We start from the raw sequence: 14083 nt of genomic DNA, 5'->3' as shown, positions 1-14083 counted from the left end.
TTTTTGGTTTTTCAAGACAGGGTTTCTCTGTGTAGCCCTGGCTATACCAGCTATCATAGATTGGTATCTATTTCCACAGGTCACTGACTAAAGAAAGAGGAGGGAATGGAGAGGGACAGAGTGAGAGTGTGCCAACAGGTATCTGGGCACTACTAGCTTGGTTCTGAACTGATGCTTTCAGAAATCAATGCTTGCAGCTCAAGTCTGACAAACAATACAAATGTTTTATGTGTGTAATCCTTTATGAATATCAACTATTTCTGAAAACTCTTTACGAAGTCAAGTTTCTTTCCTTTTACTAAAATGCCAAACAGAACCAGGTGGGGTCTCTTCCAAGGAGGCTCAAGGTAAGATAAACACAAATACTAAAACAAAACAAGGGGTTGCAAACTGGACTTGCGGCAGAGCACGTGCCCAGCAGGCGTGAGGCCTTGGGTTCTATGCCCAGCACACAGACTAACAACAAAAACCTTTTACCTATTTCTAGCTTGTTAACATTTTTTTTTAAAAAAAACCACACAGCTTTGTAACTGCAAGTGGTGACCAGCTCTTGATTTCCTTTCCAGTTTAGGGAAGATGGAAGCCCAGAAAGGAAGCTCCCAGACCCACTCTCCTCCAGGGGGTAATTCCAGATGAGTCATGAGTTCACTGGCGAGGAAAACCTCTCAGGGATCCTTGGATTTTTCTCAGAAGCCAGTGGAAGAGTAAGAAGGCACGGTGATGTGGCAGATGCCACAGCACAAAGAGACAGGCTGTGATGGTTATCCCCAATTGTTAACTTGACTATATCTGGAATGAGCTACAATCCAGTAATGGAGGGCACACCTGTGACCCAGATCCTGAGGCTGGAAGACACGGGCTTTTGATCCAGATCTTGAAACACAGTAGTCATGAAAAGCTTGGGCCCAGGCAAGGTGATAAAGACCTTCAATCCCAGGAGACAGAGGCGAGCAGATCTCTGAGTACAAGGCCAGCCTGGGACAGAGCAGCTTAGGTCCAGGCATGGTGGTGCACACCTTTAATCTGGGCCATACCTTCTGCTGGAGGCCTACATAAGGACAATGGAAGAAGAAAGGTTTTCTTCTTTGCCTGCCAGCACATCTGTTGGAACCTACTTCTACAGAAGAGCAGCTGAAACACCTAGCCTCGTGGGACTGAGCAGCTATGGGATTCTTAGACTTCCCATTCACAGCTGCTCATTGTTGCAGTAGTTGAACTGCGATTCTAAGTCATTCCAATAATTTCCCTTAATCTATAGAGACATTCCATAAGTTCTGTGATTCTAGAGAACCCTGACTAATACACAAGCTACCAGAGAATGTGTCTGTGAGAGACGGGCAAAGTGCTCTGTGTGTGGAAACTTGTAGGCTCCGTATGAAAGCAGAGACTCCCTGTAAGTCAGCTGCTCTCCATGTTCTCTGCTCCCAGACCGTGATGTGTACTGCAACCCTTACCATGTGCATGGAGGCTTTACAGTGAAGTTCAAAAGCATGTCAGCAGTGTATCTGTTTATTCCTCTGTCCTCTACAGCTTCTTCTATAAAATGGGTACTTCTTCCTCATAAGGTGGCTGCAGGCATATCCAGGAGAGAAGTGTGCTGGTGGCTATAGCATGGTCTCAGGGGCCCTACTGCCACAGCACACAGGAACCCCTGCTTTGCTTTTCCTGCACTCCTGCACCCAGAGTTCTCACCTCTAAGAACCAATGTTTGCTCCTGCCTGGAGCCCCCTCTGGCATGAGAACCTGAGATTCCACAGAAATACAAGAAGCATATGCCAACTCTGTCCCTACAGCCACAAGCCCTGTCCTGCTCACATCCTCCCTCCCACAGCACCAGGGCACTGTCCCATGGACGGAACCTCTCTGCTTCCACAGAACCACAAGCTGGGCAGACCTGAGGAACACTAGCTGAGACCCTGAGGATACTGGAGTAACAGGCATACACCTTCGCTGCTGCCCTTCTCCTCTGAGGCCCACGGACAACCGAGAAGGCACAAGACTCAGACCTGCAATCTCAGAACTACACGTCTATTTAATTTTACAGTCTTGAAATATGGAATCCCCCCAAATTCAACACGAGGCAGATGTTTTGCTTGCAAATGAGAAGGATCAGCTGTGAAAATATAGCCCCTAGAAAACCAAGGCCAGGCCAGGCTGCAAGGACACCTCCAGGGGCCCCGCACCGCTGAGTCAGGAAGTCTGGGCAGCTGTGCCTGGCCTGGGTGCTACCTAGTTCTAGGAATTCACTCAGTTTCCACCTTCTGGCTCACACAGTCTGTCTTGAAAAGCCCTTCCAACTCAAAATGCATCCATTTAGTTTAATGTTTTCATGATTTAAAGATATGTACAACTGCCAACCAAAGTTGAAGATCCAGTCAGACAAGCCCAGATACAATTCCTGTCTGACATGACTGATTCAGTTTTAAAAAAATATTTTTTAGGTTACTGTAATATCTTGAAGTCTTTATGGTTTTATGTCTTTTGGACTTGAATTTCATGGTTGAGAGAGGACTCAAGTCTCATGATTTAAAGAGGATTGCATTCCCATGGTTTAAGGAGCACTAGTGCCTCTCTTCCATTGCTCAGCTGTCTTGTCTGTGTGTAGCATGTGGCTCCCTGCTTTCTCTTTCCCATGGCCTCTAAGCAGATTGTACCACCCAGCCTCCTCTCTGGAAGGTAGGATTCCACTCAGACTTTGCCGTCTACTCTTCAACAGGACCATCCCTAATGCCCACATATATAAACATCTCAAATTTCTACAGATAACTCTGACAGCAAATAAAAGGGACACACTTTATACAGCGAGTTCTCAATGGGATGCTGCCAAACTGGATTTCAAAAGACAGACTCCAGTTTCCAAGCTAAGCAGCAAATGGCTCTGTGCCTGCAGTTTCTGCCTCTCCTCCCCTCACTCAGGAGAGAGGGCCAAGGCTGACCTTGAGGGATTGCTTCATAAGGAAAAATCAGTGCAGGGCACCATCCCAGGACAGACCAGGGGAGACGGGCTAGCAGAGGACTCTGGGAAGACAGAGCTAGGTGTTCCCTTGAACAAGCTCATGAGTTCCCATAGTGAACCCTCTCCATTGCAAACAGGTCTGAGTGCTGACACGGGGGTTTCCCACAGCTTCCCCTGGCTTCCAAAGGCATATTTGTCATCAGAGGCTCTTGATGAAGCTGTACATAAATATCTGACTGTTGTTAAATACAAAACAAAACAAAAAACTATTCCACAGAAACCAAATCAAAACCAGCTGTGAGGGCGAAGGGCCAGAAACTTGGGGTAAGTGCAAAGGCCGGGTAGAAACACTTGTTAACAGCGTGGCTGACTGAGCAGGACAGGAAGGCTTTCTGCCCATGAAGTCACACCATACGGCTGCCATGTTTCTCCTGTGACTTTTGCTGTGAGGACAACAGACATTCCACCTTCTAGAATTCTGCAGCCCAATGAGTTAAGAGTTTGAATCTCAACTCCTTGTGGCTGCCAGCCTGCAAGGGGCTGTACAGCCTGTGTTAACAGTTGGTGTTCAACTTTCCTCCCCCGTTATCGCTAATTAACTCATGAATCTGCAAGAAGCATGCTGCTTCACCAAAACCCGAGGACATAAATGCCGTGAACACAACGCTGAGGACGGACAATGCTGACATCACCCACAGTGCGACTGTCCTGTGTTGCCAAGAGGCCTGAGTGAGGGGCAGACAGCCTCAAGTTAATGCTAGAGGCAGGAGAATGGCTGGTTTCTGGCTCTGGGATCTGGGAATTTCAATCACTCAGGGATGGACTAAGACAGCTTGTTTCATCAGCTCCCTTAGGAGTCATCCTTTTTACTTTAGTTAGACGGAGTAGAAAAATATATCTTGGTGTTTCTCAGAGCACGATGCTGAACCCACAGCTGGAATAAAATACAAACATGGAAACTGATATTTTGTCCCAGAATGAGAAATAGCCCCAGAGGCTGACTTGAGCCAGTTTCATAAAACAAGACTAATGCATCTGCATGCTTGAGTCAGATTGAGACTTTCCTTAGGAAATCTAGCAATTAGAGCAACGCTCCAGGAGCTCCCCAGCAGATCTGTGACTGGAACATGGTATGCTCCATCAACTTGCAACTTCCATTTCCTTAGGTTGCTAAGAGGCTAGAGGAAGGACCAGAGAGTCAAGGCCAGTCTCCATGGACCAGTTCTACTCTCAGGAAGTTGGGCCTCAAAGGTAAAGTATGAAAGCATCCTCCATATATGGCCATGTTTTAAGAATGCAGGAAGCTAAGTGGGGCCTTTGCTCTGTGGGGACTTCTAACATCCCATGGGCAAAATGAAAGCACCATTTGACACCTGGATGGGATTCAAAGAATGTGGGTGTCTGTCCAAGGCCCCCAGATAAAACACAAGCCAAGGCAAATGGCCTTTCCTAAGTTCTTTAAACTTTTTTAGTGTGAAATAAAATTAACCCTCCATACATATTCCACATAAGAACATTTGGTTTGCCACTTGGGTGGCAGAGGCAGGCAGATCTCTGTGATATTAGATGTATATAAACTAAGCCTTGGTTCCAAGCAGTTTTAAGCCATCCAGGGCTACAGAGGAAGACCCTGTATATAAAAAACAAAACAGAACAAAACAAAAACTGTAACCCAGCTCTGCAGCCTCCATTCACTGTGACAAACAGGGTAACTTTCTGTTCTCTGCCATGCTAGTTCACTGGTTCTGTTACTTTACCTTCAAGCCTCATTCCCAATGATATCAGTCCCTGTCCCTCATTGTTACCAGAAAAACATTACTACTAAAATCAAGGCATCTTTCCAGGGCTGGCCCCCAAGCTCCATCTGCACCATGATCCTTAAGTACACCTTCCAAGTTGCCCGCTGGTCTCTGCAGCAGGATAGGGCAACAGTGACCCTGAATGGACTCACTGCCGTCTGTTAGGATATGGGGCAGTGGAAGGAGGGTGTTGGGTGACAAAACTAGGGTTACCATGTTCGATCTCAGTGAACACAGAATGGCCCTGCTTTCCTGTATCTTTGTTTGTCACCGTGGCTCTTTCTGTGGGAACAGTGGACATGTGGTCTCCAGCAGGTTCAACTGGGCACCGTTCATTCTCTAGTGAGCAGTACTGGAAGGAGACACAGGTGCTGAAAGAATTCAGAGCTTTCCAGAGATTAGTGCTAGAAGGGCAGAGAAAGGGGGGCAGTGGGAAGAGCACTCAGGGAAAACTATAAATGGCAGAATTCTACAGGCGAGCTGGGATGAACTCTGTGGCTGTCATGTGCTCTGTAACTTGGGAAGGCTCAGGGCATTGGTGTTCTCCTCCCCAGCTTTTCAAATGGCCAAATCTAGCTTTTGTTTATAAAAACAGTTTCTCATCCTTGCTCTTCCAGAGGTCCTGAGTTCAATTCCCAGCAACCATATGGTGGCTCACAACTATCTGTAATGGCATCCAATGCCCACTTCTGGTGTGTCTGAAGATAGTGACAGTGTACTCACATATATAAAATAAATAAATCTTAAAAAATAACAAAAACCAACAAAACAAAACAAAACCCTAAAGGGCTAAAGGGAATGATGGTTGTCTTTCTAAAAGGCGTTTTTACATCCTGACTCTCTGAGTCCTGGAACTTACTGCATACATATGACGAAATTTTTGTTTGTTTGTTTTGTTTTTTCAAGACAGGGTTTCTCCGTATAGCCCTGGATGTCTTGGAACTCACTCTGTAGACCAGGCTGGCCTCGAACTCAGAAATCTGCCTGCCTCTCTCTCCCAAGTGCTGGGATTAAAGGCATGCACCACCACTGCCCGGCATGACTAAACATTTTTGATGGCACCTCAGCTCATTGTCAATACCTTTGCTCCTCACAGTGGACATGAGCCCATGAGCATTGCTGTTTCATTAATCCCTACTCTAATAACCAACACGGTGCTAGCATCAGACTTTCAGAACACGTTTAGTAATTTTTAAATCTCACACACACACATAATCAGGCATGCATACACATGGTTCTGAGCTTCAGCATCACAAAAAAATGAAAACTTTTTATAGACAACATATATGATGAAATAATACATATTACTTTGATGAGTCTTTTGCAAACACCAAGCCCATGAAAACAGTTCATCCAAAAGGGACGTGATCATCATCTTTATGAGATTGTGTTTAAAAAATACAGATGTTCAAGTTTTCATACTGAGCACCAAAAATAAGTATAAAAATCAAAATACTCTATTTACATAAATAGATTTTTTTTGGCTTTGTTTTGTTTTGTGTTTGAGATAAGATGTAGTGCAGGTTGGTCCTGAATTCATGGTATAGCTGAGAGTGACCTTGATCTTCCTTATCCTGAGGAAGTGAGGCTGGCTTCCATATGCTCGGAAAGCGCTCCACTAGTAAGCTATATCTCCAGCGGTTCTCTACCACACACATTTACTCTCTCACACACATGTTCTTCTCACTGTCCTGAATCTACACACAAGTGACAATGATTTTTCCTATTATCAGGTCCTCTAGCAAGGACACTATTTTTGCTTTTCTTTTAAAGCTTCTATTTAGAGCTTTGGCAAGTCAAGGGTTACAGATCCAAACTCCCAGGAAGGCTGTCAACTGCAGAACATGAAAGAAACCCAGAACATGGCTGAAAGATGAGGAAACAACAGCTGTGTCTGTCTCCAGGAGAGGAAATTCGAGCCATGTGACAGGTATGACTGCGTTTCTATTAGACGTTCCTGATGTGGTGCTGGCACTGCAGCCAGGGTCTTTCGAGTGCTCGGAAGCACTCTAGCACTGAGCTACAGCCTCAGCACATTACTCGTTTTATGCCTTCAAAGCCAGCATCCAACATGTTGTTTGTTTGGCTCCCTCAAGTCAAGAAGCATGTACCTGTAGTTGCTAGATTTTTTCAATTTTTCAAAGAAGCAGAAAATGAGGAATTTCAGACTTTAATGGGAAAAAAAATCATAATTTTAAAATTCTGGCATCTTCAAAGTTTAACACAGGGCAAGCTCCAAAATACCACAGCTGTAAGCCACATCTGGGTCAGAGGCTAACTGACGTATTATCTTTCACCTCCAATGTTATGGGGCATTTAAGACCCCAGAGCTAACTTAATGAAGAACCTAAAACAACAAACAAGCAAACAAACAAGAAACCCACTCAGGCTCGCAGATGAGGCCCTGCTCTCCTGCCCACAGCCTACTGTTACCGAGGCTCACTGGAACCTCTTTCTCTGGGTCTTTGAGAAGGACATGGCCAGCTGAGCTATTAAACCACAGAATAACTGCCCTGACATCTTGTCTGTGTCTCTGCTCTTCTGGATGACCTGGAAAACCCCTTCTGCCATCTTGTCAGTGGTCTCAGGGCTGTAAAGACCTGCAGCTTCCTCCTCATGCACTCCAGGCAATGGCAGATGCCACCAGCATAACCTGAAACCTGCCTGGGGCCCAGTCTGAGGTCTAGGGGACAGTTTTGTCTCTCAGAGTTCTCCAGAGATGGTTATTTCCTTCCTAACTCTGAAGATGAGGGACTCTCCAGGTTCTAAGACACCAGTGAAAGACCGCTTCTGCTTAATGACCCTGCATCTGAGCAAGTTAAAGATAAAACACCTCCAGTTCTAAGCAAGTGCTAGAGGACAGCCTTGTTTCCTGGGTGTGCCTGAAAATCACCCCAACCTGATCACAAGTCCAAGCAGCTGTGCTCTGGTTTTTCCAAAGGTTTCTCCCACTCAAAGCTCATCGCATCCCTCCAAACAGCAGCCCTTATTCCACTGGCTGGCAGGGACTGGTCCAGTTCAGCCACTCCCTGACTACTTGGGGTCTCCTATGTAGTGTAGACACACAATCCCTGGGATGACTATAAATGATCAAGACTTATGGCTCTGTAGCCATGTCTGAGATTGAAACAAGTGTTCAGAATATGGGTGGCGAGGGCTTCCCTGCACAGCCATGGCAGTGCCTTGAGGGTTCAATTCACCTCATGACCTCTTCAAGGGAAAAAGCAAGTTCACTGTGAGAACCTATTTTCACTCTCAGCCTGTGGCTGTCCCACATTCAGGGTGGGGACCTGCACAGCTCCCAAGCCAGACAGGGACATTTCACAGCAGACCAATGTTAGCACCTACGATTGACTAGACTATCAACAAGCCAGCCATGTTTTCTCTGATGACACAACCCAGAGTCCAGGTTCCTCAATGACTTGTGTTTGACAGAGCCTTTATAGGGAGACTGTTTACCAACAGCAATACTCAAACACATCCTCCAGAAACACAAGGAATGCTAGGAAATCAGCAGTTGGACTTGCTCTGCCTTGGCTTGGTGCTTTGGGCAGACACTTAAGCACACCAGGGTGCTCCCTGCTCTCAAAAAAAAAAAAAAAAAGTCAATCTCCTTATTCTCTTTCACAAAGGTGAGAGTCAGGCAGGCTTTAAGCCTCAATCCTCAGGACAGAAGCGGAAGTGTTCTTACCTCAGCAGCTTGGGTCTCTTGATGGAGCAGTGTTAGACCGGTCAAATCTTCTAAGAAGGAATGTGAGGAGTTAAATACCTTCGCTAGAAAGGTGAATCCTTCTCGCTCATATTGATCAAGAACCTGCAAAACATTGGGGCTTTTAGAAAGGGGGATGCACTATGCTGGTAGATACACATTCAAAGGTTCTGATTTCTAACAAGCACTTGCTAGACACAGAGAGATGGCTCAGCAGGCAAAGGCACCAACCACCAAGCCTGATGACCCAAGTTCGATCCCCAGGACCCATAGAGTAGAAGTAATTGACACCCACAACTTGTCCTCTGACCTCCAATATGCACTCCTTGGCACATGCACACACTTACATATGCACACATGTTCATACACACCACACACAACTATATGTAAATGAATGAATGTGATAAAACATAGGGTAAACGTGCTATCTGCCAAGCTGGAGAGAGCCTAGTGACTAAGCGACGGCTGCTCTTGCAGAGGACCTGGGTTCAGCTTCCAGTACCCACCATGAGGTGGCTCAAAACTGGCTGTAACTCTAGCTTCAGGCAACCTGATACCTCTGTACTCACATAAAGACATGGCAGATGGCCACACACAGAGAGACACACATCCCCATTCTCTCTCTTTAAAACTCTCTGTAGGAAAGAATACAGGAGGACTGAGTATTCACTCTTAGCATCTGCTTGGGAGAGTCAGGACATCTGTGTAGATGCCAACTTTTCCAATAAAGTAAGTTTCATGCAAGTTCACTGAATGTTCTACAAGACTCAAGCTACTGGGCCCAAGACTCACTTGTTACAAAATAAATAACAGATGAGGGGAAGATCCAAGGAGAAATGGAAAGTAATCAAGGGAGTGGGCAGAACAAAATGGTCTGTTAGAAATCTGACATCCCAGCTAGCAAAAGAGCATGTTAAAACACAACTGGTAGAAATGGAACTGCAAATGTCAGCAGGAGCGCCACACACAAGGACAATCGACACAAGAATATGCTCAGCATCCTGTGATTAAAGACTCACCAAAGGAGTTACAAAGTCAGGACATGGGACACTTGAGACTCCATCCAGTATCAGAGGAGACCATCTAGAAGCTGAGTCCTTATGCACCCTAGGACTCAGAGACCCTTAGATATATAAACAAAGATGCACAGGAGCATAAGCATGCAGAAACAAGGGTTCCTGGCAACACTCTTCATGATAGCCAAGCTAGAGTCATTTAAGTGACTATTCAGAATGGATGATGAAATGAATGGAATATTATATGGCAATAGGAATTAAAATTACACATGTCAAACATTATAGAAGGAAGAACCTGTACTCAGGTCACAATTACCTTTAGACAAAGTTAAAAATAAAAACTGGTAAAATTAATCTAGGGTTTTATAATTCAAGATTTAGGTGGACCTATGTAGAGACTGTACTTAGAAGATGGCTGTTCAGGGTGGTCCACGGTGTTAACAATGTCTGGGTGCTGGGTACATAAACTACCTGTTGTGAGAGTCCATCTGAGTAGTTAAGGCATGTCAGGATCCCCATAAGCATGCCAACCTTCACATAAAAGGCCACAAGATGACAGGCCAGTCCCCTTGACAGAGAAGAAAAGCTCTCAGAGCAAAACATATGACTGTCATACCCAGTGATCACAGTAGCTGTCAACTGAAGGGTAGGCAGTGAGCTGAAGGGCCTGGAAAGTTCTCGAACCCAGAAGAGATAGGCAGAGTACTGTGAAACTGAGGACGTGTCCAGGAGTCGGTGGACATGTGAACAGACACTGGAGAAGCAGTAACTCAAGGAATAGAATTTCAAAAATTCTCCTTTTGGAAAAGCATAAATAGCACAATTCAGCAATTTTACTTGTGAAAGTTTCCAGGCAGCTGTCGGTAGCATGCACACTGATGTAAGAGTGCTCACTGAACCACTGCGACAGAGAACCTTGAAAGCAGCTATCTGACAGGGGCTGTGCAGCCATATTATGCTGTGTTTACAATCAGTGGCATATCCTGTAACTTATTATAAAACACATATGGCTCTGAACAACTGGTACAAATTGATTTCCAAGATAGAGCAATATATTAAACAAAGCCAATATCCAGACCGTGTATGTGGTGGTGTGTTAAATGAGGGAGGATAAAAAAGAGGGAGACCAGGCTCATACAATTCCTTCAGTGGTCTCAGTGTTCTGCATCTGAAAAAAAAAATCTCAAAATAGGCTGAGTGCTGGGATTGTGTCGGCACTGGCAGAACTGCCCACATGGTCTCCTGATTGTGTCGGCACTGGCAGAACTGCCCACATGGTCTCCTGATTGTGTGGGCACTGGCAGAACTGCCCACATGGTCTCCTGATTGTGTGGGCACTGGCAGAACTGCCCTCATGGTCCCCTGTGGCTAGCCACGGGTCAGATTCAGGAACACTACAGATACTGCACAAAGCTGTCCTCAGGCCACGAGTATAACCTGCTTAAGAAATGCAGGTGGGCTTAGTGGTCAGGGCCAGCTCCCCTGCCCCAGGTAGTATGGAAGTTAAGAAGGGGTAGAGATGCAAGGGCAAGTCAGGGTCTGGGGCTGGAGGAAAGGGGAGGTGGGGAGAGGAGACAAGGTGTCTCAGCAATGCTGGGTAAGCTAAGCACTGCTCTTAAGCTAAGCACTGAGCTAAGTGCTTGCTTAGGACAAGCCGGCTTGGGGAAAAGGTGAATGAGGCTACATCTGTGAGTCCCCTAGCTGGATAATAATATGAGATACTTAGGAGCCGACAGCATCAAGAAGGGGCTGAGAAAGGTGGGCGTGGTGGTGTACATCTTTAATCCCAGAAGCAGAGGCAGGGGGATCTCCATGTACTCAAGGCCAACCTGGTGTACACTGCCAGTTACAGGCTAGCCAGGGCTACACAGTGAGACTCTGTCTCAAACTGAACTAGGGGGCTGAGAAGAGCCCAGGCAGGGAGAAAATGATCCACAGGCTGTAGGTCACCTTTGGAGACCTGGAGGGTGGAAAAGCCTGGCTAAGCCATAGCAGCTTAGAGCCCAATGCATGGGTTTTAGAAATCACTTAAGAGCTGGGCTATGGTGGCTTATGCCTTTAATCCTAGCACTCTAGGTGGATCTCTGAGCTTGAAGCCAGCCTGGTCTACAGTACGAGCAAGGGTTGTCTCAAAAAAAAAAAATACACAACAACAAAAAAATAGAAATCATTTAATAAATATGGATTCCCTCACCCTCAATGAGATTCCTCACAAATCAGATCCCTGTCTCAGAAGAATAGATAAGTCTGATCTATTTAGTGATGACTTAGTGCAAGTGGATCTCTTGTTGGATCTTGGGTTGAACTCTTGAACTTTAAGCCTTTGTTTCTAACGATCACTGTGTACAAATCTGTGAGCAGAGGAGGGGCAGCAAGGACAAGCGAAGGACAGGCAGCCTGTACCCGGGGTGGACAGTTTAATTCTGAGGCTTTAACAGTGCTGACTAGAAAATATGTGGAAAAACTTAATCCTCTTGGGATGTGTGCAATCACGCATGGACCTCCAGTGCTGTGAGTTAAATGGCTGATCCCAAGCAGCTCGTGAGAGGTATTAGGTCTTCCTCCTCCTAGAAGGGCCTTAGTCTTCTTAGAGGATGGAATGTAGCTACAACTTTAAAAACAAACCAGAAGAGGAAAGGAAGGGAGGAAGATAAAGTGCATCTGACAGTAACCTGCACCTACCCAAGGCACAGCACTGCCCTTAAGCTAACAAGGGTGCTGAGCAGCAAACCCCTAAGACGCAAGTTTCCCACAGGTTGGGAAGATTCTCCTAAACAAAGCAGTGGTGCATGTCATCTGCTTCTGCTCACTCCGCCCACCTCTGCTCACATCCTTGTCCACTCTAGCCCAATCTGCCATAAAGGTGCTCACTTAAAGGTCAGAAGGCAACTTGTGGGAGTCAGTTCTCTCCTTCCATTATTTGGGCCCTGGAAATGAGCTCAGGTTGCCAGGCTTGGTGGCAAGCAGTTTTACTCCTGAGCCAACTTGCCTGCTCAGTGTTCACTCTTGTCTAATGATGCCTGGCCTTTCCTGATCTGAGCCTTTGCTTAATCATTTTGCACAGTAGGTTATTATTATTTATGACATAAATGGAAACACATCTCTGGACTAAGATGGTAGAATGTCTTTGTAGAGACAATGCCAGGAGAATCATATCTCCATCTGAGACTTGCTGACTCTTGCTCTCTGCTCCATCAAATCCATAGTCTACAGCTAAGCACTGAAGCAAACTATCCTCCCCACCCCCCTGCACCAAAGCCTTCCAATTCAGTGCTACTCTGGAGAAGGCTTTCATAGGGACTCTGATCTCCTGATAATAAGAAGTAATGTTTTTCTTTTAAAAATATTTTATTACATTTATTTATTTATTTATTTATTTGGTGTATGAGTCATGTGCAGGCATGTTTGCCAGAACACAGAGAAAAGCCTGTGGAAGTCAGATTTCTCTTTCCACCATGTAGGGTGGGACCCAGGCACCTAACTCAGGTTATCAGGCTTGACCACAGACACCATCCCCCAACTGAGCTGGCCCAATGTAATAGCTTTCATCTAATGTAAAGTGAATGGATTCTTTTTCCTTCCTTCCTTTCTTCCTATCTTTCATTCCTTCTTTCTTTCTTCCTCCTTTTTCCTTCCTTCCTCTCCTGTTCTTCCCTTGCTCCCTCTCTTTCCTTCCTTCCTCTCTTTCCTTCCTTCCTTTTTTCCCTTCCTTCCTTCTTCTCTTCCCTTGTTTGTTCCATCTTTCCCTTCCTTCTATGTATGTGACCTTGCATGAATTTATGTGCACCACATGAGACAGGTGTCCACAGAGGCCAGAGGGAATTGAATCCCCTGAAACTGTTGTTACAGGTAGTTTTGAGCTTCATGTGGTTTATGGGAATCAGTCCAGGGTCCTCAGCAAAAATACTATACACTCTTAACCACTGAGCTATCTCTCCAGCCCTTGTCTATTATTCTTAAACAAGGGCAGCACAAAACAAACACCCCAGTCCAACCAGAAGCTTATATATTTTTAACGGGAATGTAAATGTACAGTTTCTGGAAAGCTCTTGTTAAAAGTCACTTTTGTCTAGGCATTACATTTCCTTTCACACGATGATTCAAAACTACATATGGCACCTACTTCTACAACACTTACTTAATTGAGGTCACAAACCAAAAATCTGTTTCATACATTGAAGTCACAGGTAGACTAAACAGAATTTTTAAGAAAGCAGACGGCCAGAGGGAACCTGCACCAGGCAGGAATACCTGCACTGTAACAGACAGAAGGAGCCTCTGGAAGTCTCAGAGGGAAGCCTTCCAGGGGAAAGAAGCCCCATGCTTTTGTGTTTGTGTTGTGAGTTTTACAGCCCAGAGCTCAACTAGTTCTCAGAGTGAATATCAGAGAAAACCCACTCTGCTTCCAGCAGGTGAGTTAGAGCAGCCACTCTTTTAACACATGCAGGGCAGAGAGCGGATCCTAACAGCCTGTAAAGAGGAGAGTATTCACCTGCCCTGCCGACAGCCCACAGCAGGGGGGAAAGAGACAGTCATCACATCCGTTCTCGGTCCTAAGGCTCAGGGGCTAGAGGGTGTCCCCTTTCCCCTTACTCTGCCTACC

The 14083-nt window shown here is 45.7% G+C and overlaps 1 protein-coding gene across 10 annotated transcripts in view; it reads right to left on the bottom strand.

Moving 5' to 3' along the window:
* Positions 1 to 14083, bottom strand: part of Atg7 (autophagy related 7) — a 209850-nt gene that overhangs the window by 79668 nt on the left and 116099 nt on the right. For all 10 annotated transcript variants that reach the window (XM_031382978.1, XM_031382968.1, XM_031382976.1 and 7 more), the window contains one exon: positions 8447 to 8569. In XM_031382978.1, the coding sequence (XP_031238838.1) occupies positions 8447 to 8569 (123 nt within the window). The remainder of the gene's footprint in view (positions 1 to 8446; positions 8570 to 14083) is intronic.

The sequence above is a fragment of the Mastomys coucha genome, unplaced genomic scaffold, assembly GCF_008632895.1.
Source record: "Mastomys coucha isolate ucsf_1 unplaced genomic scaffold, UCSF_Mcou_1 pScaffold20, whole genome shotgun sequence".
Classification (NCBI taxonomy): Eukaryota; Metazoa; Chordata; class Mammalia; order Rodentia; family Muridae; genus Mastomys; species Mastomys coucha.
This window is presented reverse-complemented; position numbering and strand designations above follow the sequence as displayed.